This window comes from Sus scrofa, chromosome 16, assembly GCF_054392235.1.
Source record: "Sus scrofa isolate SSC_HxYL_T2T_F1_AM1 chromosome 16, Sscrofa_HxYL_maternal_Yorkshire_Landrace_v2.0, whole genome shotgun sequence".
In the NCBI taxonomy this organism is placed as follows: Eukaryota; Metazoa; Chordata; class Mammalia; order Artiodactyla; family Suidae; genus Sus; species Sus scrofa.
The window spans coordinates 32,708,204-32,735,326 of NC_139398.1; the positions used below are offsets into that span (position 1 = coordinate 32,708,204).

At 46.6% G+C, this 27,123-nt stretch overlaps 1 protein-coding gene across 9 annotated transcripts in view; it reads right to left on the minus strand.

Annotated features, from left to right (window-relative positions):
- PRLR (prolactin receptor) overlaps positions 1-27,123 on the minus strand; it is a 174,475-nt gene that overhangs the window by 11,808 nt on the left and 135,544 nt on the right. For 8 of the 9 annotated variants that reach the window (XM_085001615.1, XM_085001618.1, XM_085001622.1 and 5 more), the window contains 3 exons: positions 7,671-7,783; positions 4,474-4,606; positions 1,930-2,099 (listed from right to left, as the gene is read on the minus strand). In XM_085001615.1, the coding sequence (XP_084857741.1) occupies positions 1,930-2,099; positions 4,474-4,606; positions 7,671-7,740 (373 nt within the window). In that variant the 5' untranslated portion in view covers positions 7,741-7,783. 9 annotated transcript variants of the gene reach the window in all.

Below are 27,123 nucleotides of genomic sequence, written 5' to 3' on the forward strand. Positions count from 1 at the left end.
ACAGCAACTGCCCACTGAGTGAGGCCAGGGATTGAACCTGCAACCTCCTGGTTCCTCGTCGGATTCGTTTCCTCTGCACCACAATGGGAACTCTCCTTTTTGATTTTCTTAAACTAAGATCAAATTTCATTTCCACCTCCATGCTCATTGCTGTGATTTGCTGAGAGGAGACAGTATTCAAACGTGTACCAGTTGATGTTGGAAGCTTTTCTAGGTTTTTTTTTTTTTTTTCTTTTTTGTCTTTTGTCCTTTTTTAGGCCTACACCTGTGGCATATGGAGGTTCCCAGGCCTGGGGTCCAATCAGAGCTGCAGCTGCCAACCTATACCCCAGTCACAGCAATGCCAGATCCGAGCTGCGACTGCAACCTACACCACAGCTCATGGCAACAATGGATCCTCAACCCACTGAAAGAGGCCAGGGATCGAACCCGCAACCTCATGGTTCCTAGTTGGATTGGTTTCCACTGTGCCACAAACGGGAACTCCAAGCTTTTCTAGTTTTTGAGCCAATGGGAAGATGTATAGGCAAATACCTGAAAGTCCTAGCCTGATTGTCCTTGTTGGTTGGTGTTAGGTAAGTCAAGAAGACTTGAGTGACCTTGAACCAAATTAGCTACTCCTTAGATTATTATCCAACAGGAAGGCTTAACCCAGTCCTGGCCAAGCCATCTCTTGTTCTAAGATCCCCTTTGTCACCCCTGCTAAACCATCCAGGCCTCTGCAGTTATGCCTCATTGCCCTGCAGCTCAATGTTAACCAGTTAACCATGCCAAGCAAGAAGCAGCCCTCAGGTTGACTGTGTTTTACTTTGCTAATGACTTCTTCAAACATGGTGGTTGTGATCTTGGCCTTCAGCCTTCTGTTCAAGTAGCACTATTTACTCCCCAAATTCTTTATTTTTATTTTGCTTTGCCTTTTTTTTTTCTTTAGGGCCGAACCCATGGCACATGGAAGTTCCCAGGCTAGGGGTTGAATTGGAGCTGCAGCCACTGGCCTATGCCACAGCCACAGCAGCACCAGGTCCAAGCTGCGTCTGTGACCTACACCACAGCTCAGAGCAATGCGGGATCTTAACGCACCGAGCAAGGCCAGGGATCGAATCCAAAACCTCATGGATTCTAGTTGGGTTCCTTACTGCGGAGCCACAACAGGAACCCCCCAAATTCTTTATTTTTAAAAGGATAGCTCCATTTGCTAAGAAACATATGTATATTCAGAACTGAATTTGGGGCCAAGCCGTTGGAGCAATTCCTGTGGGTGGAGAAGCAGATCAGCTCCTTCTAAGAGTTGCTACTCCACGAAGAAACTCTGTCTTCCAGGGAGACACATCCCAGAAGAAAAGTCCCAGCTTGACATGGGTTGGGGGAGGGCTGGAGGCAAGAATTGATAAGCGAAGCATAAATAGAAAACTCCCGTTGGGTGCAAGAGGATGGAAAGGAGGGTCAAGAGAAGACCCAAGAACAGAAGGATCTTACTCTCTTACTTCTACGAATAAAAATTGGTTTAAAACACTCAGCTGGGGACTTCCGTCATGGCTCAGCAGTTAACAAACCTGACTAGCATCCATGAGGATGCAGGTTCAATCCCTGGCCTTGCTCAGTGGGTTAAGGATCCAGCGTTGCCGTGAGCTGTGGTGTAGATCACAGATGTGGCTCAGATCCCGACTTGCTGTGGCTGTGGTGTAGGCTGGTGGCAGCTACAGCTCAATCAGACCCTTAGCCTGGGAACTTCCATGTCTCGGGTGTGGCCCTAAAAAGACAAAAAAATGAACGAACAAACAAAAACACTCAGCTGCCAGGGACGTTGTGAATTTCCTCATCTTTCTTTTTGGGGGTCTATCCATAAGCCAAGAAGACTCAAAGTGAGTTTGAGGATCAGTAGATTCTTGTCGGAATAACAAACTCCTCACCCACGGCCCCTCCCCTTACCTATGTAAGTCACATCCACGTAACGTGGATCCGAGGAACTGCTTCCCATCTGGTTCGTGGCGTTCACTGTGATGATGTATATTGTCCATATGGAGGTGTGCTTCTTGTTGAAGTAGCAGGAGTTAGGGCCGCCAGTTTTGTAGTCTGGACATTCATGGGTGAATGTTTCTCTGCAACAAGTAATATGTTAGAAGTGAGTATGAAAGTGGTCAAAAGGGTCTAGTTCTTTCTTTCTCTTCCTTCCTTCCTTCCTTCCTTCCTTCCTTCCTTCTTTCTTTCTTTCCTTCCTTCCTTCCTTCTTTCTTTCCTTCCTTCCTTCCTTCTTTCTTTCCTTCCTTCCTTCCTTCTTTCTTTCCTTCCTTCCTTCCTTCTTTCTTTCACTTTTTAGGGCCACATGCACGGCATATAGAAGTTCCCAGGCTACGTGTCAAATCAGAGCTGCAGCTGCCAGCCTACACCACAGCCACAGCAACTCGGGACCTGAGCCAAGTCTGGACCTTCCCCACAGCTCACGGCAATGCCAGATCCTTAACCCACTGAGTGAGGCCAGGGATCGAACCCGCATCCTCATGGATACTAGTTGGGCTCGTTACTGCTGAGGCACAATGGGAACAGTCTCTCTTTTTTTCATAAGAGATCAATATGACTGGTTCTGGGAGAAAGAGGCCTTCCAAATGCAAAAGCAAGAGCTGAAGAAGGGCTCTCCAATCTCCTAGGCCCCTTGCATGTCAGCTGGCAGTGAGACAGAGATGAGAGTGCTGGAGAAGGAGGAGGGGGAGGGTCCCCAAGAGCCTTGACGGCTCTGTTCCGCATCGACCCTTCCTTCCCGCAGGTTTTGGTGGGCTGTGCCATATATGCCTCCTGCCAATAAACATTTGAGTTTCCCACGGCCAAGGCACCACCATGCCCAAGGTCCTGCCACTGGGTCATCTCAGCAAACTGGGACCCTGCACATACACACCAGAGGAGCTGGGGGTCGGGGGAGGGGGGTGCCCATGGCAGCCTTTATTGCATATGTGTGTTGAATTACACTTCATTAGGAAAAAAGAGGACAAGGAATATAAACTGATCAGGATACTTCCAATTGCCCTACATCAGCTGTAGAGAGAAGTGACTGTGAAAGGAGCTATTCCAGGCCAGAGAAGCTCTAAATGTTCACATTTAGACTCAGAGGCCCAATGCAGGGCTCACCGCACAGGTGCTTATCCCACGTTGGTTGCTGGTTTGAGCTCCTGAGATCTGTCTGCTTGACATCCCTCTGGGTCCCAGGAGGGAGGTCAGCTTTGTGTGGCACCAAGTGGAGTCACTTGGAAGTGGCCAGTGGTTCCTACCAGTAAATCTTTTCCTCCTTGGGGAAGGATACAGGCCTCCTGGGATTTCCAGGAGGGTCTCCCTGTAACTGTGACTGAATCCCTGCCCATAGATGACCCCATTTAGTCTGCACTGCAATTTTTTTTTATATCTTTTTGTCTTTTTCTAGGGCCGCTCCTGCGGCATGTGGAGGTTCCCAGGCTAGGGGTCTAATTGGAGCTATAGCTGCTGGCCCGCACCAGAGCCACAGCAACGCGGGATCCGAGCCGCATCTGCAACCTACACCACAGCTCAAGGTAACGCCGGATCCTTAACCCACTGAGCAAGGCCAGGGGTGGAACCCACAACCTCATGGTTCCTAATGGGATTTGTTAACCACTGCACCATGACAGGAACTCCTGCACTGCTATTTTAGCTCCAAATATGCCTTCTGGGAGATAATGGGTCCTGGATCCATGGATTTCCTAGAGAACAATCCTTACCTACTTTTTCCCTTGTTGGGCTCTTTAATTTCTTGCACATAAAACAAGTTCAAAAAGTTCATATGCTCTGGTTGTCAAGGATTACGGGATAATCCTCTTACGTCGCCAAAGTAATGATTATAGAAAAATGATAAATGGCACAAGGTTGATAGATAAGCATCTAAAAGTAATGAGCACGTAGGAAACACTTATACCGTGGCCTTGAGCTATAACCTAAGCTTACGGCAGGCAATGGAGACATTGCTGGACTTGCTGCCTTGGCAGTGGGTGAGTTCCCAGCAAAGGGCTCAGCAGGGACATTAAGAGGATGATGTGGGCTCAGATGTTTGACTCCCCTCCCCCTGTAATATGGGCCTCATCAGTGTCCATCCAGAGAAGCATGGCAGTTCTTTTTTAAAAATTTTTTTTTGTCTTTTTGCCTTTTCTAGGGCCGCACCCGGGGCACATGGAGTTTCCTAGGCCAGGGGTCCAGTCGGAGCTGTAGCCGCCAGCCTATACCACAGCCACAGCCAGGTGGGATCCAAGCTGCATCTGCAACCTACCCCACAGCCCACGGCAACACCGGATCCTTAACCCACTGAGCAAGGCCAGGGATCGAACCCGCAACCTCATGGTTCCTGGCCAGATTCGTTAACCACTGAGCCATGACGGGAACTCCAAAGCGTGGCAGTTCTAACCCAGAAGCAGTGTTCCTCTGGCCCACAGAGAGAGAACACTCGTGTGGTTTGTTGGGAGACACGCGAATGCTTACCCTTCCTTGTGGTAAGTCAGCGTGTAGTTGGTAGGAAGTCCTCCATCCGCCCCCGGCTTCCACCAGCAGGTGAATGTTTCCTTTTCGGGAGAACGACATTTGAAGATCTCAGGTTTTCCCGGAGGTGACTGTCCTAGAAAAAGCCAGAAGCCACTGGAGTCAATATGAAGGTCCGCTCAATGACTGGACCATTCTGCTGGTGACAGAAGCAGATGGGTGGGGGCCAGGGCAGGGATGACATCTTGAGGCTAGTGGGTGTAGGGATGCAGGGCTCAGAAGTGCCAAGGCACCCTCCACCACACTCCTCTATGGGTGGCCCTCGGGTTGGCATGATTCAGAAAGAGAGCTTAACGGTGGTGTGTGTGTGTGTGTGTGTGTGTGTGTGTGTGTACCGTGAGATGGAGCTGCCAACAATCTAGGATCAGTGACTAACTGCCAAATTTCAACATCAAGAGGGTGAGGGACACATACGGACTAAGTAGGATGTGGCACATCCGTGATCCCTCCGAGTCCAGAGAGCGAATGCGTGCCCACAGCATCAGGGTGACCACGAAGAGAATTCTCCCCCAGGCACAAGCATCCTGTGGACACTTGCGGGTCCTGTGTTCTCTGGACTTCTTCCCTCTCTGCTCCCTCATCCCCTTCTCTCTGCCATTCCCCCATGATGAGCCCAATCGGGTCCTTTGTTTTTTCACTGTTATCCCCAGGGCTCTGCCCTGAGCTGCTCCCTCTCCACCTCCTGTGTCCCTTCCTCTTCCCCTTCACTCTTCCTTGGTTCCGTTCAGCTTTGACCTACGATTCTGTCTCACAGTCTGTCTGCCCATACTTCTTGCCTCTGTTTCTGTATCTTGGTTTTTAGTCCCTTTCTGCTTATGTTTCCCCCCCTCTCCCTGGGTCTTTATGTAGTGAGGTGGCAAAGGGCTCCCTTGTAATTCTTGGCTCTTTTGGGAGTAGAAGGCAGGGGAACTCCTGGGGGTGGAGGAGTGGGTAGCTGCTCTCCTGGTTAGAGCTACCCTCATCATCTCAGAGCTGTATCCAGTCCCAGCTGGAAGCTTAGATGGGCTGAAAGAGGTGATATAGAAAATCCAATGTCAAGGGGATGGAGTTTTTGAGTTGCCTAATCCCCAAAGCTCTTGGGGAGTGGCTCCCCTCTTCCGTCCCTTATCTGTCAGGTCCAAAGAGGAGAAGCATGGGCCTGAGTCTGCCTTGATGCTCTCGGGCTGGGGGTCCAGCTACGTGACCCCTGGTGATGCTCCTTTTGGTACTTAGTTTGGGAAGTTGGGAGCAGAGAGGAGAGCTTCCGGGAGATGGTCTGAACCACAGGGGCTTCTCTGTTTTCTCCCACACCTGTCCTTCCTCCCTCACGCTGGCTCCTGGGCCCAAACTGCTAGCAGACCAGCAGATCAGAAAGAGCAGGGCTGGAGGAGAACACAGCTGGGAAGAGGAGGTACTAGGCGAAACCAGCCAGAAAGAGGAATCCAATGGAATGGTATGACGTGGTGCACGGGCTGGGGCCGAGGATGCCAGGTTGGGCCAGCTGGAGCCCAGCCAGCTCCTAGCCACCCCCAACTCCCCCCCACACCCCGCAAAAAAGTAAAAGGTCCTTGCCAGCCAGTCTGGGATTAGTTCTGCCAAAATCTGTAATATTGCTTGGACATTTCTTCAGAATTTCACAGGGTAAAGTGATTTTTGTTTGCTTTTTGTTGTGGCTGGGGGAATAGGTGAGGTAGAAAGAAAAGTTGATTTTAAAAAAAGCACAAGGAGTTCCCATCGTGGCGCAGTGGTTAACGAATCCGACTAGGAACCATGAGGTTGTGGGTTCGGTCCCTGCCCTTGCTCAGTGGGTTAAGGATCCGGCGCTGCCGTGAGCTGTGGTGTAGGTTGCAGACGCGGCTCGGATCCCGCGTTGCTGTGGCTCTGGTGTAGGCCAATGGCTACAGCTCCGATTGGACCCCTAGCCGGGGAACCTCCATATGCCGCGGGAGCGGCCCAAAGAAATAGCAAAAAGACCAAAAAAAAAAAATAAATAAATAAAAATTAAAAAAGCACAAAACCTTACGGCTCGATAATGAGCATATTCAGAAGCCGGTTAAGGCAGATGTTGATTATTTGAGTACTTCAAGTTTCCCTATGGGTTATACTGATCTCTGTGTTTCTTTTTTCTCCCTCCAAAAGCTGATTTCTCTCCTGTTTCACTGGCTTTATTAATGGTACCTCTGGGAATCTTGAGAGGAGGGTAAAGTTGTGAGTTTATAATGAGTCAAATGTTCCATTCAGTGGGACTATTTAGAGGAGATGGTTACTATTAATGGACTGTCCCACTATCCCTGTAAAATGCACACAAACACAGGTGTACACACACACACACACACACACACACACACACACACACACACAGAGGCACACACAGGCACATATGCATACTCAAATTGAGCCCACATCAGAAACACACCCCAACACCCCAAAGGAATAATATACAGAAATACACACTTGTAGAAGTACACACTGGTACTCACACAAACATATCCATAGAAACATACACCCGCAAATGTACATGCACACAGGTATGCACAGAGAAGCATTTGCAACCAGGCACATATAGGGAATACACACCTGGGTATATACAAGTATACACACCCAGAAATACGCAGGGGTAGACACATGGACATGTATACACACAGGCTCTCACACTCTTGTTTAGCTGTGGATTTCATTTCCCCCCTTAGCACAGATAACAGAGTTGGCTCTATTCGTCTCCTATCATGAAACAGCAGCCCCCTTACATCTCTTTACAGTTTCTCACACACTATTTCATTTTGAAGTGGATGAAACATCGCTGTCCTTCCCCTGAAAATGTGTAAATCCAGAGAGGTTAAGTAACTGGCTCAAGGTTGCACAGCTGGTAAGGGACAGAACCTGGACTGAAACTCTGGTCTGTGGTTGGCAGAGCTGTTTGCCGGCTCTCCCAGAATGAGGATGGCAGCCAGAGCACAGGGACGAGATTTTGCATTAACTGCATTCCTTCTTTTGCATTAATTTTTGCATTCATTTTCATGCCCCAAATATTCTATATAGTTTAATAGTAGTAAATGACATGGGCATTTTCATTCCTTTTAATTGCACTGTAATGGATTCTCCCCCCAGCTCTCAAGAAACAGCCCAGGGAATGAAAGAAAACAGGACAGTCTCTTACTTACCATTCAGAAGGCTGATGTTGAGAAAAAGTAGCAAAATGAAAACCACTGTGGATGGCACATTTTCCTTCATGTTGGCTCCCTTCTCTTTCCACAGGCAGTGGGTCAGAGGTTCACTGAAAGAGAAGACACCGGGTAACATTTTTTGCAACGGACAGTCTCGTTAGGCCCATGCACCACTTTATTCTGGGTGTTTGCAACTGATACTTGCTCCTTGCTGAACGTGAATACCAAAACAGGAGGAAAGGAATGTAGGAAAGTGTAGCAAGGGATGGCTTGGCTCAGAAGCATCGCTGCACACATGCTGGGCAGACTTCCACCACCAGAGGTCATCAGATGACAACATTCAAGGGCAGCTGAACTGCAGCTGGCGCCTCTACGCACACCCCAAAGAAAAATTGTTTCCTTTGCACCCCACGGTTCCCCAACAATAGATCATCCATTTAATGTGATATAGATTATGCACCCTACAAGAAAACTGTTCTGGAAGGACTTTGATCCACCAGCCCAAAATAAACCAGGCTGAGAAGTCAGTGCGTTCCGTTGAACTCCAACCTGGCCTCAAGGATGCCAAAGGGTCAGGGGGCCTTTTCCCTGCCGCCTCAGGTTGAGATGACTCTGAAAGCCTTCTGGTCTCTGGGCATGGCCGTGAACCACACAGCGAACTCTCGAGAACCTTCACAGGTTTTCTTTCTCCCCTTTGGAAAAGCCCCATAAACAAGAATGACAAATCCCAGTAATAAAGTCGAGTCCCTTGGGTTTGGAGTATTAAGCACATTTTGAATCTGCAGGGGTTGAGAGTTTTGAGAATTTTATTATTAATATTATTATTTTTACACCTTGGAACAACTTTCAAAGCTTTTACATGTCCTTCTAAGAAAAAACAGGATTTTAGACATTTGGAAAAGCCTCATTAGTCTTTCTGGACTCCAAACAACTCTCAGAAAACAATAGATTTGATGAAGTAATTGTAAATTCTCGGAAACACATGGCTTACATTTTCCTTTTAAATTATGTGGTTTTTTTTTTTTTTAAATCGGGAAGGGCATCCTGGGGCAAGGCTGCCCATCAAGGGACTTTGGAAGTGACTGAATGTTGTCTGATGAGCCCTGAAAAGACTAGGCTCTGTCCATGTCTCCTGGCCAGACGGTGGAGCTCCCAGCGCCAGCTGGACACCACCTCACCAACGACTTCTTGAAGCCTTCTCCACCTGCTACTACTCTGTTTGAGACATGCTAGAAAATAGAAATCTTAGTGAAAACAGAGGCTCGGGGTACACAGATGCCAACAAGTGCCTCTCTTATACTGGGGCTCCTGGTTCAGTAATGGCTCCTGTGAAGTAGCCAGGATGTCATTCTCCAGGGTTCTTTTTATGTGCTTCTCCAGGATTCCTTCCAAATGCCCTCAAGGTTGCATCTGGAGTTCCCGGGCCAGGGAGCAGATCGGAACCACAGTCTGGACCTAAGCTGCTGCTGCGGCAATGCTGGATCCTTAACCCACTGTGCCGGGCCGGGGATCGAACCCACGTCCTAATGCTCCCAAGACCCTGCAGATCTCATTGTGCCACGACGGGAACTCCACCAGGGTGCATGTTCTAAACTGCCTGCTCTATCTAACTTCTCAGGGGCATCTAATTAGATCAGGTTGCTAAAGGCTCATGATGGATTTCAAGTCATTAAACTCTCACAATAGCCATTACCACTACCCCCCTTTTCTGGCCATGCCTCACAATATGCAGAAGATCCTGGACCAGAGATTGAACCTGTGCCATAGCACTGACAACAGCAGATCCTTAACCAGCCAAGTCACGAGGGAACTCCTGCTGCCGTGCCCTTTAAACAGATGAGGAAATTAAAGTGTAGAAGGGTTTAGTAAATTGTCAGTCACATGCTAGCAGGAGAGAGAAATCTGGCAAATCTGAGAGTGTCCGATAAGTCATCTCGATTCATAGACAATGTGTGATTAATGTGCAATTATCCTCCATCTATAGGGGGAGACAGTGGAGACAAGAGAGACTGAGCCTGGTGAGCAGCACCCTAACCTGGAGCAGGTGTGGAGGTGGGAGCGGCCAGGGCTTGGCCAGCTCGCCAGACTTATGCCCAAGGATTTCAAACCCAGCTGTTCTCATGAATCCAGCTTCCCTGGGTCCAGACAGGGCTGAAAGAGTTCTTTGTCCTGGTGACCTGGTGATCTCAGCCTGGATTGGGGAATGGGAACTCAACCCGGACTGGGGAATAGGAACTCAACCCACTGGCTGAAGAAGTCCTACAATATCCTTTTATTGATACTTCTTTGCTCTTCGGGGCACCGTATCAAAATTCTTGAGATTAGCATGATATAAATCACACCTCTGGGGCAGGGTCAGGCAGCCTTGACCAACTAGGGCTCCAGGTGTTTTGCAAAAGAAATGCCTGGATGCGGAGCAAGGTCGGGCAGGCAGGAGCAGATATGGTTCTTACTTTTGTACCCTGGTACATTAATCTATGCTCAGAGAAATTCTCCTACATAAAGTTTTCCAAATAAAAGTGCTTTCAGGAAGCATTTTATAAACGAAAAAGAAACAATTTCCTCTGGGATTTCCTAAGATATTCTGGAATGTGGTGACTAGCCACCTGTACTTTCTGATGCCTTGAAACTCCTGTGTCAGGGAATTGGACATACTCAAGGTGGTCTCATTACTGTGTAGCAATGATGATTCCCAACTCATCTTGCATCTTACTCTCCACAGGGCAGACATGGTGGGGTGAGTAAACCTTCAGAGAGGAAGATAATCCCAACTGCCCACCCCTGAGGATGCTAAGCTGAATGTGAACCTGATCATCTGTTGTGGTTTCTTCCCACACTAGGCACACCTCCCACTGTCCACTGACTGTCTTTTATGGCTGGTGGACACTGGGCTGGGGATAAATTTGGTTTTTATCTCAAACTGAAAAGAGAGCTACCATATGATCCAGGAATCCCACTCCTGGGCATATACCCAGACAAAACTCTTATTCGAAAAGATAGATGCGCCCCCATGTTCATAAGAGCTGAGGCATGGAAGCCACCCAGGTGTCCATCAACAGCTGAATGGATAAAGAGGATGTGGTGTATATATACAGTGGAATACTACTCAGCCGTAAAAGAACGAAATCATGCCATTTGCAGCAACATGGATGCAGATAGAGCTTATCAAACTAAGTGAAGTAGGTCAGACAAAGAAAGACAAATATCACATGATCTCACTTATATGTGGAATCTAAAAAATGATACAAAACAGAACCAGGCTTAAAGACATAGAGAACTGACCTACAGTTATCAAAGGGGAAAGGGGGGGAGGGATAAATTAGGAGCGTGGGATTAGCAGGTACAAATGCTGTATATGAAACAGATAAACAACAGGGACCTACTGTATAGCATTGGAAATGATATTCAATATCCTACAAAAATCCATAATGGAAAAGGATCTAAAAAAGAATCTATAATAGTATCTATATTTATACCATATCTGAATCACTTTGTTGTACACCGGAAACTAATACAACATTGGAAACCAACTGTACTTCAATTAAAAAAAGGGCAGGGAGTTCCCGTTGTGGCGCAGTGGTTAACGAATCCAACTAGAAACCATGAGGTTGCGGGTTCGATCCCTGGCCTCGCTCAGTGGGTTAAGGATCCGGCATTGCCGTGAGCTGTGGTGTAGGTCGCAGACGTGGCTCAGATCTGATGGTGCTGTGGCTGTGGTGTAGGCTGGCAGCTGTAGCTCTGCCTGGACTCCTAGCCTGGGAACCTCCATCTGCTGCGGGTGCAGCCCTAAAAAGCAAAAAAAAAAAAAAAAAAAAAAAAAAAAAGTGCAGATAACAAAGAATTTTGTCTCTCTTAGTCCACTTCCCCAATGCAAGGAGAATCTTGATCAAGATTATTCACCCCAACGGGGCTGGAACATTTAAAGAGCATCCACAGACTGCTCTTAGTGATGGTTATAGTGATAAATGGCTCCAAGTGTTTGGACTCCAATTAGGAAAAAGTCAGCTCCATACCGCCACCCAAGGACAATTATCTTGACTTCAGTCCTCAAGAGCTCCCCGAGTGTGACTATGGTTTAAAAATTCAAGTATTAAAACCATACTACAGGTCTGTAGCAAGTCAGAGGCCCCGTCGCCCCATTGCCCATGACAAGTTGCCTTGGCTTCTTCACTTCCGAAACCTCAAAAACTCTCCCATCTTTCTGCTCCTCCCATTATCTTATTCAAACAGGCCTTCCTCGTATGCTTTGTCCCACTGGGGTATGACCCCATAAAGCCCCTTCTCCCTCCCTTTTGCTCTGCATGGATGCTGGTCCTGTTCAGATTCTCTCTGTCCTCACCCCCTTCCACTAAGCCAAGTCTCTTCTGCACAGGCCAACAGTTGAGAAACGGTCTGGCAGTGTCCGCTCTAGCAGCTAGCTGTTCTGAGAAACAAGGGCCACTCTCCCAGGATGGAAAAATCAAGGCCACAATCCCCTAGCCTGGGCTGATCCCACTCTCCCCAGAAGGGGGGGCATGTCGTAGGAGAGGAGGCCACTGCCCCCTGAGAGTTAAAAATAACAGACCTGATGTTGTGGGATCTGGCACTGTGGCTGTGGCGTAGGCCAGTGGCTACAGCTCCTATCCGACCCCTGCCCTGGGAACCTCCATATGCTGTAGCTGTGGCCCTAAAAAGACAAAAAGAAAAAAAAAAAAAAAAAAAAAGGAGAGAGAGACCCGAGCTTTCCCTCTCTACCCTCCGATAGGGTCCTTCTCTGTATTCTGACCAAAGTGAACACAGTTCTCACTTTGTCTTGCCTCATCCGCCACTGGTGTCTCAATGTTCCACTCAGGTTTTTGACTCAGTTCCCCTGACTCTAAAAATGGACCCAGCACGCTGGGCAGGGACTCTTAGGGCCTACCTAGTTCCTGTAAGCCTGATGCCCATGGACAAGCAGGAATTTGTCGAGGTTTGGATTTCTTTATTTATTTAAAAAAATTTTTTTTGTCTGTTTGCCTTTTCTAGGGCCGCTCCCACAGCATATGGAGATTCCCAGGCTAGGGGTTGAATCGGAGCTGTAGCTGCCGGCCTACGCCAGAGCCACAGCAACGCGGGATCCGAGCCGCGTCTGCAACCTACACCACAGCTCACGGCAACGCCGGATCCTTAACCCACTGAGCGAGGCCAGGGATTGAACCCGCAGCCTCATGGTTCCTAGTCGGATTCGTTTCCGCTACGCCACGACGGGAACTCCTAGATTTCTTTAAAGATTGTCACATGCATGATATGCACAGAGCATAGGAATTCTGCAGGATGAATGATCACAAAGCGGATATGTTTATGTTACAACCAGGTCAAGAATTAGAAGACCAGTAGCAACCCAGAAATCCCCCCGGTACCCCCATCTCTCCCCACCTCCTCTCAACAGGAGCCACTCTTCTGACTTATGACACTGCAGATGAGTTTTGCTTACTTTTGGCCTTTACAGAAATAGAATCATATAATGTGCATTTTCTGAATGCGTGTCGCTGGCTGCCTTCAGGTCACATTGTTGTATGATTCATTCTTGTCCTTACATGTAATTTTACAAAATTCATTTTCACTTCTCCTCGTTCATCCTCATTTATATTACGTTGAAGGGAAGACCACAGTTTATTTCCTCATTGCACTTTTTTTTTTTTTTGTCTTTTTTTAGGGCTGCACTCACGGCATGTGGGGGTTCCCAGGCTAGGGATCTAATCGGAGCTGTAGCTGCCAGCCTACACCACAGCCACAGCAACGTCAGATCTCAGCTGCGTCTGCAACCTACACCACAGCTCACGGCAACACTGGATCCTTAACCCACTGAGCAGGGTCAGGAATTGAACTCACAACCTCATGGTTCCTAGTCAGATTTGTTTCCGCTGCACCATGATGGGAACTCCTCTCATTCTACTCTTGATGGACATTTGAAGTTTCCAGCTTTTGGCAAACTTTGGATTTCATGGACTGATCCAGACGCTACTGCCGTGGGAGCCCTGGGCCCATCACACCCGCCTTGCCCTCCTCCCCAACTTTGGTCCTCAGCCATGAATGGTTAGGACATTTCTTAAAAATGCAAACAATCTCATGTCTTGCAAACACATTTGAAATACATCCGCTCACCCTTTGAAAGGTTAGGAACTGTGTTAGTTGCTTTCTTTGGGGACTGCTAAGTCGGGGTCCTCTCCACTGGGGCTCGTTACCTGTTGCTCCACCTGGTAGGTGACCTGAGGCTAAGCTAATGTGGACAGAACTCCACTGGTACACTTTGATTTCCAGGAATCGGGCTTGTCTTTCCAATACAGAATGCCAGCCTTTGGTGTGGAAAACAGGACATAATCTGCTCAGGGCAGGGCGAGCAGCAAGGGGAACGAGCTACTTTACATCAGGCTCAAGATTAAGGTTGGAAATGCTGTAACAATTTGTGATGATTGTTGTACACCTCTAAATGTAATAAAATTCATTAAGTAATTAAAAAAAAAAGATTAAGGCTGTTACACAAGCTCTGCCCAAAGTCAATGCTCAATGACAATAGAAAGAAGAAGCGAGTCAATGAAGCCTGAAAGGGGAACAAGCAGCAGAAGAATCTAAGATAGGGGATGAAACTCCGCCTACAGAACTGGTCCTGTGTGAGTGCTATCAAACAGCAGAGTTGGAGCCAGTTTAGCGTTCTGTCTTTGACCGGGGAGGCTGAAGAGGTTTGAAGAACAGGGCAGCCACTTTTAATGCAGACATTGAATGTTGGGGGTCCCATGCTAGCAGAACCCTGGCCCAGCAGCAGGGAGATGAAGATTTGAGCTCTTTCTGTGTTGCATGCAAGTATACGCCTACAGCCATGACGTATTTATCCGTTCATAGCCCAGAAATCGTAGTAAATATTTGTCTGTGACTTTTCACAGCAGAACCTTCCATTATTGGTCGTAGGCCATCCATTATTGGTAGGTTTTTATCACTGCAATTATCAAGCTTCCATTGTATTGCTTCTCAAACAGTCTTCCATCTCATTCTTTGCTCTGAGAAGTCCTTTGGTAGGAAACACCTGACACTTTCCACACGAGAGTCACTTCTATATAAAATGACCATCACAGCAGAGCCCAGAAGTTCCATCAGAACATCACGGCTGGGTGGAAGTGATTGGAAATCATAGAGGGACTGACAGAAGATATCCATCTCTGGTTCCAGAACCTCCTCCCTCCTCTCTTGTGAATCCCAGAGATTTTACTGAGGGAAGGACTCTTTGAAGGCTCTCTGTTCTGTGACGACGCCTTCAAGGTGTGCTGTACGCTGAAAGAGGTGGACAATTAGCAGATAACGCATTTGTCCAAATGGGAGCTGAATCAGGGTTGGTCCCGCATCTGGGGACTTCAAATAGAAAGATCTCCTGGCCCCTAACCTAATTGGGGTAAATCACCACACGGTGATGGATGTGCCTTTGCAGTGGAGTCACTTTAATAAAACAGAACTTTTTTTTTTTTTTGTCTTTTTGCTATTTCTTGGGCCACTCCCACAGCATATGGAGGTTCCCAGGCTAGGGGTCCAATCAGAGCTGTAGCCACCGGCCTACGCCAGAGCCACAGCAAGGCGGGATCCGAGCCGCGTCTGCGACCTACACAACAGCTCACGGCAACGCCAGATCCCTAACCCACTGAGCAAGAGCAGGGACTGAACCGCAACCTCATGGTTCCCAGTCGGATTTGTTAACCACTGCACCACGACGGGAACTCCAAAAAACACAACATTAAATGCTTCCCCCTCAGCTGGAGGCACCACTTCCAAATCCAATTACACTGACCCCATTCACTAGCCACAGCATCCCAGCAGCATCTTTGATCTGAGACAGGCTTGTTTTCACTCAGTCTGCTTGGCTTGAAGGCAAGAATAGGAACTGGGTGAGTTTCAATTCTCCTCCATCAGTGTACACTTCAAATAGCTGGAAAATACCCTTTAGCCTGATTTTCAGAGGAACTAGTTCCACATAAGATCATCACTTAAGAAAAATTTAAAAACATCCATAAGTTGTACATTATGTTTTGCAGTTTACAAAGCTGTTCCACAGACTTCACATTAGAACCATGCAGAGAACTTCTTTTTTTTTTGCCTTTTGTCTGTTTTTTTTTTTTTTTTTTTTTTTTTAGGGCCACACCTGCGGCATATGGAGGTTCCTAGGCTAGGGGTCTAATTGGAGCTGTAGCTGCCAGCCTACGCCAGAGCCACAGCAATGTGGGATCCGAGCCTTGTCTGCGACCTACACCACAGCTCACGGCAACGCCAGATCCTTAACCCACTGAGCAAGGGCAGGGATCGAACCCGCAACCTCACGGTTCCTAGTCGGATTTGTTAACCACTGAGCCACGACCGCAACTCCTTTTTTTCTATGTCTGCACCTGCGGCATATGTGCACATTCTGGGCCAGGGATCTAATTGGAGCTGTAGCTGCAGGCCTCCACCACAGCCCTAGCAGCACCAGATCTGAGCCACATCTGTGACCTATGCCGCAGTGTGTGGCAAAGCCAGGTCCTTAACCCTCTGGTTGAGGCCAGGGATCGAGTCTGCATTCTCACGGATATCATGCGGGGTCCTTAACCTGCTGAGCCTCAATGGGAACTCCCACAGAGTTTTTAAAGAGCTTTCACATCACGGCAGCATGTTATCTGTACAATAATCCTGTGCAGTGGGCAGGAAAGCAAGTATTGTTCCTCCTGCTACATCACTGCTCCCATTTCAAAAGTGAGGAACTGGAAGCTCAAAGGGGTAAGTAGTTTAAACCAATAATCTTCTTGTGAAAACTTCCAGGGTGCTTAGAACGGTGTGGTGATCAATTGGCAAACCCTTGTGTGGGATGCACTAGATGCCAGGCACTGAGATGTAAGTACCACTTTACAGATGAGGACACCGGGGCCCAGAGAGGCTCCATGAGTTGTGCGAGGTCACACAGATAGGGAAGGACCTCTGCAGCTGGGCTTCACGATCTGTGTTTTCGACCACAATGCTTGTCACTTCTGATGGCTCCAAAGGGGCAGCGGCCCCTACCTTCCAGAAGCTGCAACCCACAGAACCCAACACCGCTGTGGCCTGGTGGACAGGTCAGAGGACCTTGGGACCCTGGGTTCTGAGATAGCTAAGGCATCCCTCTTTCTGATAAAGGCGCTTTCAGCACACTCCCCCACCCCAAAATGCAGGCTGCTGTGGGGCTTTAGGGATGGTTCTTCAATAGCAGTAAGCCACTGCTTCTGGAGTCTGTTCTGGGGACCACTGCCCATCCCAGATATAATGGATCAAAAATTCTGGAGGGTGGGACCTAGGAAGGGGCATTTTTTTAATTAAAAAATTTTATTGGAATAAAATTGTGTAACATTAGCTAAAACCTCTATCAAGTGACGTAGTGATCCTTTCTTTTCTGTGATGGGAAGGACTAAGATCTCATCCCTCAGGAGCTTTGAAGTTTATAACATGTTGTTGTCTATAATCATGATGCTGGGCTTTGGACCTCCAGGCTAATTTATCTACGGGTTGCAAGTTAGTACTGGAAGAGGTTTTTTTTTGGGGGGGGGCACTCACGACATATGGAGGTTCCCAGGCTAGGGGTCTTATTGGAGCTGCAGCCGCCGGCCTATGCCAGAGCTACAGCAACGCGGGATCTGAGCCGTGTCTGCAACCTACACCACAGCTCACGGCAACACCGGATCCTTAACCCACTGAGCAAGGCCAGGGATCGAACCTTCAACCTCATGGTTCCTAGTCGGATTCGTTTCCCCTGTGTCACAATAGGAACTGCAGGAAGAGGTATTTTTAACAAGCATGTAGGTGCTTGTGAAGCCCCAGGTCTAGCACAAAGGATGAGGCAAAGCATGTCCTGGTTAGGGGGGTAGTACTGGATCCTCTTCCATCCTCTGGGCCTGGAAAGGGCATTTTCCTAAAAGGACTGACCTGAGCTGGGTGTTTCTTGTGAGGAGGGCTTTGAAGTCAAGGGACCCTGCCCAGGGGAGCAGCCTCCTGCCAGGGAGCAATTGCTACATTTTCAGGAATGGTGTAAGTGCGCTGGCTACATGTTGGTAGCTTGACATCAGCCATAGCAGGAGGATGTATACCTTGGAAATTGGCAAATGCTATAAATCGGGATTCTTTTTCTTTTTTCCTGGGAGAGCAGTTACAGTGTACCCCCTAACTCCATCTTGCTGGGAGAGTCTCCACATGTTAGAGAAGGACGTGGGGGGAGTTGAAACTTTCAGCCTAAGATAGGTTTGCAAGGGACCCTTTCTGATGGGGAGAAATCCAAGCTCCCTTCCCTCCTCCTTCCCCACCTGAGCTCACTTAACCACGCCCTCCGGGAGGCCGGGTCAGGTGAGACTCCGCCCATTACCGCCTCTACTACCTGGCTCCTTTCTGTTGACAATGGCACCAGAGGTTAGCGTGGCCTCCAATCGTTTAACAAATTAGCTTTCCAAATATGGTACACAGAGCCAAAATAAAAATCAGTCAATCAAACCAACAAAAAACCCTGCAATCATAACTTAAAAACTCAGCTCACCTTGACTTTCGTAAGTGCGCCTCCCGCAGTAGCCTGGGGCTTCTGTGATAGAACACTTTCAGCCTGTGTCTGTCTACATAGCCCAAGCCAGCACCTGGACCAGCCTGGCTACATTGCCCACATTTCTCTGCAGCTTGGGGCCCTTAAGCTTTATCTTTGGGCTTTGGGATGAATGTCCGTCCAGTGAGAGAAGCCCAGGGAAGGCTTGTGTTGGGTCCTGTTCTGCTCCTGGTACTGGAATCCTCCCTGGGAAATTGTCAAGATCCTCGTTCTTCCACGATCAGGCCCGTCAGACCCTGGATCTCTGTCTGGTGCCCAGATTAGCGGCTGACTCCTAGGGCTGGCCTGCATCCCCACATTCTGTTGGCCTCAGCACCCACATGGTGTAGCTGGACTGTCTTTCTAATGCTCGGCAGGATCCCTGATACTGTCTTTTTGCAGCTCAGCTTGTCATCTACCCACCCCCGCCCCTTCTAGTCTGGCTTCTCCTGAACTGATCCCTTTCATTCCTAGAGGGCAGGAAAATGCATTCTTGGGATCAACCAGGTTTAACCTCTGCACCCTTCCAAAGGCTCCACACGTTCTCATTTACTCGCTGCTCAGTAATGCTATTAGGTCTGTCTGTTTTCACATCTGGCTCACTTCCCTGTGGAATAAAGTGTGCACAGCCTTGTCTAACACACCCATGCTGGCAGATATATTAATACTTACAGCCCAAATCACCCCCCTTCCTCCCACCCCACAGCCCAGAATGAGAACAATTGCTACCATGAGACCCATGCACAGTCCCAGAAAAAAAAATCTCATTTCAAAAGGACATCGTGGTTTTGTCCTGTTCCACCTTGAAGGAAACCCACTGGTGGAATTGGAAGGGGCAATAGCCACATGAGGGAGGAAGAGGAGTGGGGCTCAGCCTGAAGGTCAGCTTGAGTTATGCCAGGGGCAAGGGCGGCCAGGCCAGGTATAAGCAATGTTATCTTTTTTTTTTTTTTTTGATGTCTCACTGGGATAACTAAATATTCTTGAGCCTTCATTCATTCATCCATCAAATACTCATCTCCCTCAGCGCCTTCAGGCTTTTGCTCAAAAATCATCTTCTCAGCGAGACCTTTGCTGATCACTGTTTTCAAACCCATCTCCAGCACCGCTCTATGCTCCGCTGCCCCACCATCCCGTTCTCCATAGCACTTACCATCATTGGACCTATGATATTTTTCCTCATTTGTCTGTTGATGGTGAGTCTCCTTCCATGAGACTGTAATCTTCTAGCATTGAGATCCTGCTGTATAGCACTGGGAACTATATTTAGTCACTTATGATGGAGCATGATAACGGGAGAAAAAAGAATGTATACATGTATGTGTAACTGGGTCACGATGCTGTACAGTAGTGAAAAAAAATGTATTGGGGAAATAACAATAATAAAAAAAAAAGACTGTAAGCTCCACAAGAGAAGAAATTATGCAGGACAGTGCCTAGGACAGTGGCCTGAATCCCATTGATCTCAGAATGTGCAGTTTTGTGTATGTTCTGGAAAACACATTTGTCAGGGTTTAGTGAAACAACATCGGCTTCTTCCAGAGGGAATTGGCTTTCCTGAAATCACAGCACATAAGCAACCAGTGCATCCATGCTGGAATCCTCCCATTTCTCTTCCCTTCCTAGTCTTTAAGAACAGGGATTTTGGAGCTAGACTGAGTTGGACTCCTGTTTTGCCATTTATTAGAGGTGTGATCATAGGCAACTTAACTTCTCTGTGCCTTAGTTTCCTCATCTGTAAAATGGGAATAATGCAAGGGCCAACCTCTCAGAGCTATGATGAGGATTCAGTGAGTTGATATTTGTAATGAGCTTAAAACAGTGCCCAGCCGACAGTGAGAGCTATATGAATGTTTGCTAAAATTCCTCCATTCGCCCATTGTGGACGGCTTCTCCTTCCTAACTCTCTCCTACCCAAGAACTTTCTACAGAAGGAGGAGGAAGAGCTAAGGTAGAGTGGCTTCCTCTCCACGGTAAATGTTGCAATTAGAATTTCAATGGAGCCAATGGGGGTGTGAGCAGATTGGATTATAATCGGCAACTATTTGTTCCCTCCAAATCAGAGGATTCCATACCCCTGTCCATGTCCCTGGCCAAACTCATGTGTAAACAAAGAAGAACAAAGAGCTTGCTTGCCACTCAAGTCTGCAAAGATTAAGTCTCAACCACTGCAGTCAATGACTGACAGTGCACCCCCAAAGGAATTCAGGATAAAAACCAGGATGAGGCAGTTTGGTTTGGAAAAACAGCTGCTTGGATAGTTACATGTATAGCTCAGGAACATTTTTAATGAACCCACATTCTTGCATCTTCCTATACAAAGAAAAGCAATACAATCAGAGATAAGATAGCCATTCTTTGTGACCAGCAGTAACTCCCCCCTCTTCCCCGCCAATTCTTACCGAAATACAGTTGATTTACAATGTTGTGTTAGTTTTAAGTGTATAGCATGGTGATTCAGTTATATATATAAATATATTTAAATTTTCCATTATGTAGGTTTTTTTTTAAAAGGCTACACCCTTGGCATATGGAAGTTCCCCAGCCAGGGATTGAATCTGAGCTACAGCTGTGACCTGCGCCACAGCTACAGCAACACCAGATCTTTTAACCCACTGCTCCAGGCCAGGGATGGAACCTGGACCTCCACATTGACCTAAGCTGCTGCAGTTGGATTCCTAACCCACTGCACCATATTGGGAACTCCTCTATTATAGGTTATTACAAGATATTGAGTATAGTTCCCTGAGCTATACAGTAGGTCTCACAGGTTATCTATTTAATCTATGTGTATTTCAGCAGTAATCTTTTACAAGATCTTTTATGGATATATTTCATAGCTCAACTGCCTGTATTAACTGTCTCCTCCTTCACCCCTTCAGAACAGTTCCCCAGGAGTTACTGAGAGGCTGCCTCCTGGGCTTTTGTCCTCAGTAAGTTCCTTGAATAAACCTTAACTCACAACTCTTACATCATGTGCTTCTCTTTAAGCACCCGATGGGAGGTGTATACATTTCATCTCAATGATTTTGGACTTGGCCACGTGAAAAGCCCTTGTTCTCCATATGCCCTCTGGATGTCCCCCATAATGGCTTCTCCCTCCAACTGGCTTCCAGAAGGAATAAACAGGTGGAGCCCAGATAAGCCCAGCTGAGTCCAGCCAATCCCAGCAGAGCCAGGGCCAACCTATAGCTGAGCCACAGTCCTACGTAAAGTGATCAAAAAGCAATGTGTTGTAAGCCGCTGAGAAGGCACCATTTATTGCCACCACAGAACTGACTAACACAGGGCAAGAACAGTAGGAGGGGAACATATGTTTTGTGAGGCTGTTCAGCCAAGATTATTTTTTCTGGAGTTCCCACCGTGGCTCAGCAGAAATGAATCTGACTAGCAACCACGAGGACACAGGTTCGATCCCTGGCCTTGCTCAGTGGGTTAAGGATCCAGCGTTGCCATGAGCTGTGGTATAGGCTGCAGACGTGGCTTGGAGCTTGAGTTGCCGTGGCTGTGGTATAGGCCAGCAGCTACAGCTCTGATTCAATCCCTAGCCTGGGAACCTCCGAATGCCATTGGTGTGGCCCTAAAAGGACAAAAAAAAAAAAAAAAAGATTATTTTTTCCCACGGGGACATCCATGAGTGATATATACACACACACACACACACATATATATATATATACACACACACATATATATATACATATATATATGTATATATATATATAAATGAATGTGCTGTTCAGCAAAACACAAAGCAACTTGACTTTGCTGTAAAAATAATTACTATCATATTGATAACAACCTTGTTTATTATGTATATTTTAGTTTGCAGAAATGTGGGCTTGGGAAGTGAGAAGGGAAGTGAAAAATAACATAAGAACATAAATTGTTGACCAACTAGCATTGCCTCTCTGGCTTCCTGTTTATTTGTCTCAGGAGGAAATGAACAGCAGGAGTTCTAGAATTACCACATTTGGGATACGAAGGGAGCCAAAAGACTTGAAAGGGTTCTGATTCGACCTCTTCCTTTTACATGCTGGGCCTCCAAGGCCTGGCGCATTGGCCAAGTGCTTGATGGGAGAGTCTTTAGAGCACTGAGAGCAGGATCTGAGACAGTTATAATGTCTAAGAAGAAATTCTCAAGAATGTGTCAAAAGCGTTTTTCCTCTAATTCTTGCTTTTTCCTACCACCTTGGTTAAAATTCTGGGAGACCATTCACAGGAGCAGTAACGCTTAGAGTGTCCACCAGAATGTGGTTCTCCTTTTCTTTCTGAGCATAGAGTTCAAGTTTACCTCCATGACTCCCCTGTAGTTAGGCAGAGTCAGGTGAATGAGTTGGCACCTCTGAAAGTGGGCAGAAATGATCTACTTCTAGTCTAGTCCTGGTCTATAAAATAGTCGCACATTCTCTCTCTGGTCCACTACTGGCCAGGGGAAGATGGAATTGAGGACATTAGTCTTAAGGGCTCAGTACAGCCCAAGGAAGGAGGGATCCTGCATCCCCTGCTGATGCCCACGGGACTGTGACATGGGTGAGAAACAAAGCTTTGGTGGTTTAGCTTCGGAAATAGAGAGAGGTTGGGGGTTATAATGACTAGGCTTGAATAGCATGACTAATCCAGGGACAATCAGTGCCGCTTAGTTTAGATGGAAGCTACTATATTTAACTGACTAGAAGAGCTTCACATAAGAAGGAAGCCTCTGACATCTGGCCTATTGCAACTGGTCCATCTTGAAAACCATTATCCAAGTCTCGGAGTCACCTCTGCCGTGCTTCCTCTACATTTTCAGCCCCCCCACACCATCACATTCATATATGTTCCCAGGTGTTCAACAACACTTGTTGGATGATTGACTGAATATTTTTTGTAAAGCCACAGATAGAATGTTATTTTGATTCACAAATCCACTGAAAGATCACTTGACTTTGAGCTCTATAACACCTTCTTCCCATTAATCAATAGGCCCTCCATAGCATAGGTATGTTCTGAGACCTTACGGATTCCTGCAATAAAGCTGTTCATGTTCATTAATTTGAGCTTAAGGACAGATGGATGACAAAGCCAACTGAGTTGTGCTTGCTGGATAAGTGAGCTTTGAATAGAGCGATGCACCCCTGTATCCTAAAGTAAGACAACTGCACCTAGAAAAATAGGATATGCTATGCTTAACATCTTAAAAGGCAAGTGCTACTGTCAGTTATAAAAGAATCCCTCGGGAGTTCCTGTCCTGACGCAGTGGAAATGAATCCGACTAGGAACCATGAGGTTGCAGGTTTGGTCCCTGGCACTGGCTCAGTGGGTTACGGATGTGGCATTGCCTTGAGCTGTGGTGTAGGTCGCAGATGCAGCTCGGATCTGTCCTTGCTGTGGCTGTGGCATCAGCAGGCAGCTGTAGCTCTGATTAGACCCCTATCCTGGGAATCTCCATATGCTGCAGGTGCAGCCCTAAAAAGACAAAAAAATAAAAAATAAAAATAAATAAAAGAATCCCTCTATCGATTTCTTAATAAGTCTACCATTCCATTAGTGTATATCAGCAAACAGTAGCCCATTTGGTTGCTAGGCTTTCTGGGCCAATGTATTTGCATATGGAAACAGAGTGGGCCTATGCAAACGTCTGCATATTTGGCTACAATGACATTGACCTGGCAGAACCCAGGAAATCATTGCTGACTCTTTTATAATAATAACATCACCTCTTGGCACAACCTGTAGTTGATGGTGTGTCTTCCCAACAAGCCTCTCTGAAACCACCAAGGGAAAAAAGGGATTAGGAAGTCAATATCCAAGAGCTCAAATTTCTCCTTATTTTTGTACACAGTCTTCTTGGAATATCATTCATAGCAATTTTTCACCCTTGATCTGGCAGATCCTTGATCCATCCCATGCTTCTCAACTCAGTCTCAGAGACAAAAATCAATTTTAATATTAGGACAAGGATATAATTTGGAAGAGAAGTTTGCCGCTTTGTAGATACCTCCAGTTCTGTCAACTGCCAACTTAATTACAAGTCAAAATAGAAGTGGCTTGGGATGATTTTCTTGGGGGTGCCTAAGAAACCCCAGGGGAAGAGCCACCCCTGGGTTGCCTGAATGCACTTCTGAATGTCCTTGATGGCTTCGAAGACCCATTATAATCCTCACCTTTTCTTTCAAGCTCTGCATGTGCCAGGCACACAGTGCTCAAGTGGGGCTAGCGAATCAGCATGGGAAGAGCAGCAGATAATGTCGAGTTATTATTGACAGTTTAGAAGAGAGGTTTCCTGCTTAAGAAGTCTTCAGTGGCCCTTCCATGCTTACTGAAAGAAGGATGAGCAAACCCAGTGTCACAGCCTCCAACAGGCCACCTTAGTTCTCCCTCTTTGCGCATCTGGAGGTTCCATTTAGCCCTGTGTCACTTCATAGAGTAACAGGAGTGAGGATTTTTGTGGGTAGATAGGGACCACATTTCACAGCAGACGCTGGGCCACGTTCCTTATTAAGCATCTCTGCTTTTCCCCTCTGAAGCTCTTCTCCCTGTCTGTTGCCATGTCTTGCTCCTTAATCTTCCTTCCACTCTCCTCTAAAGGCTCCTCTAGCATATCCTGAATTCAGTATAGATAGCCTGTGATAAGTCATAGCGGGAAAGAATACGAAAGAGAATATACCAATGTTTAACTGAGTCACTTGGCTGCACCACAGAAATGAACACAACTTCATAAATCAACTATACTTCAATCAGATAAAATTAAAAAAAAAAAAAAAAAAAAGAACCTCTATAGTCCCAAGCCATCCTGCTCTCCCTCAGCTTGCATGTCTCACAGACTAAAATATCAGACTGGTATCTAGAGAAATTAGAGCCTTCAAGTGTTCCCCAGTGTACGTACGCCCCATGGGGGTCTCAGCCTTCCCATGACGTGGCTTGTTGTCAACTTTGCCCCAGAGAAATGGCTCCCTCTCTCTGCAGGCACATGGCTGCTGGGAAAATGTGATTTCTCCATGTTGTTTCAGAACCCCCTTGGAAAGCCCGACTGCTCTGCATCCTCGCTTTCAGCTTTCCTTCCTTTGGTGAGGGACTTCCTTAGGTCTTCCCAAAGTGGGGGATGTTCTGGGAGTGCCCAGAACTTGACTCTATCATAGAACTGATCATGAATCCTGATTTATCTTTCTTCCCGAATCTACCTAGGCTGCTAGAAGCTCACTGATGCCAAGAACTGTGTCGATCCTCATACTTAATCCAAAGTTCAGTGCACAGAAGGGACTCAATACTTTTTTTTGGCTGCCTTGAGGCATATAGGGTTCCCGGGCCAGGGATCAGATCCCAGCCACAGTTGTGACCTGTGCCACAGCTGCGGCAAGGCCAGATTCTTAAACCCACCGTGCCCGGCAGGGATCCAACCTATGTCCTGGCGCCACAGAGACACTGCCGATTCCACTGCGCCACAGTGGGAACTCCTAAATGGTTTTGAATACATGAAATGTATTGAGCATCAGTTGCATTTAGAGGGAAGTTGGTAAGGATTTCATTTTCTAATGGGCTGTAAATCTTTGGCATATGTGGCTGAGAGAGGTAATGCCTTGTCTATCTTGGGTGATCTAAAAATCAATAATAATGGCACTGTCTTTTTTAATAGGATTTCCAATTTTCAAAGTATTTCCTTTTAAACTATTTTATTTTATTCTTTTCCCAATCCTGTGAAATTTCAGTTTGGTATCACTGAGTTTGCCAACATTTCTGGCTGTTCAATGGTAGCGGCGAGGCTGGCACCTTATCTTTTTGGTGTAAGTTTGTATAATCTTTCTGGTAATATGTATTATAAACCTTAAGAATGTAGGTATACTTTGAATTAGAAAATACACTTTCAGAACTTTATCCCAAATGAACAGAGATATGCAAAAACAATTCTGTACCAAAAAAAAAAAAATCTTCCCAGTGCTATTTATAAAAAGAGAATATATGGAAAAATATAAATAGTGAATCATAAAGACTTATTTAACTAGATTGTGGTATAGATATACAGCCAAACATTATTTAATCCTTCAAATCATGTGATAAAAAGTCTAATGATACGGAAACATGTAAAAGAATAAAGTTAACTGGGCACAGAAAGCCTATTTGTCTTCAATTCTAATTATGTCTCACCACACGTGCACAGAAGAAAGACTGGGAATATATACATATATACACTGATATATTAGCAGTGGTTATCTCTGGGGAGATGATTCTAAAATTAAAAATATTACATTTGTGGAGTTCCCATCATGGCTCAGTGGAAACAAATCCGACTAGGAACCATGAGGTTGCGGGTTCGATACCTAGCCTTGCTCAGTGGGTTAAGGATCCAGCGTTGCTGTGAGCTGTGGTGTAGGTTGAAGACTTGGCTCAGATCCTGCATTGCTGTGGCTCTGGCATAGGCCAGCAGCTACAGCTCGGATTGGACCCCTAGCCTGGGAACCTCCATATGCTGTGGGTCCAGCCCTAAAAAGACAAAAAGACAAAAAAAAATTACATTTGTAATAAAATAAAATATTCCTAAAATACCTAAAATAAAACCAAAAGTTATTATTTTGGTAACTGAGGGAGGAAAGAGTCTCAATAAAAATTTTAACACCATAAATATAATCCCCTAATGAAAACCTGGCATTTTGTGGTGTCAGTACAGGAAAAAAGTCCTCCCTGGCGTGGGACACAGAAATTGCTTGTATGCGTTGCAGCAAAATCTTCAGCTGTTGACAGCCAGCCTCCTGTGTGGATCAGTGTGTGTGTGTCTGAGCATGCACCCCATCGCTGGTGCAATCCAGAAAGATTTCAACAGTTCTTTATGTCCCCCTCACTTGTTTTTAAGAATTCCCTCCACTTCTCAGAAGTCTATTACTATGTCCATCTCAGGGTTATTTAAAA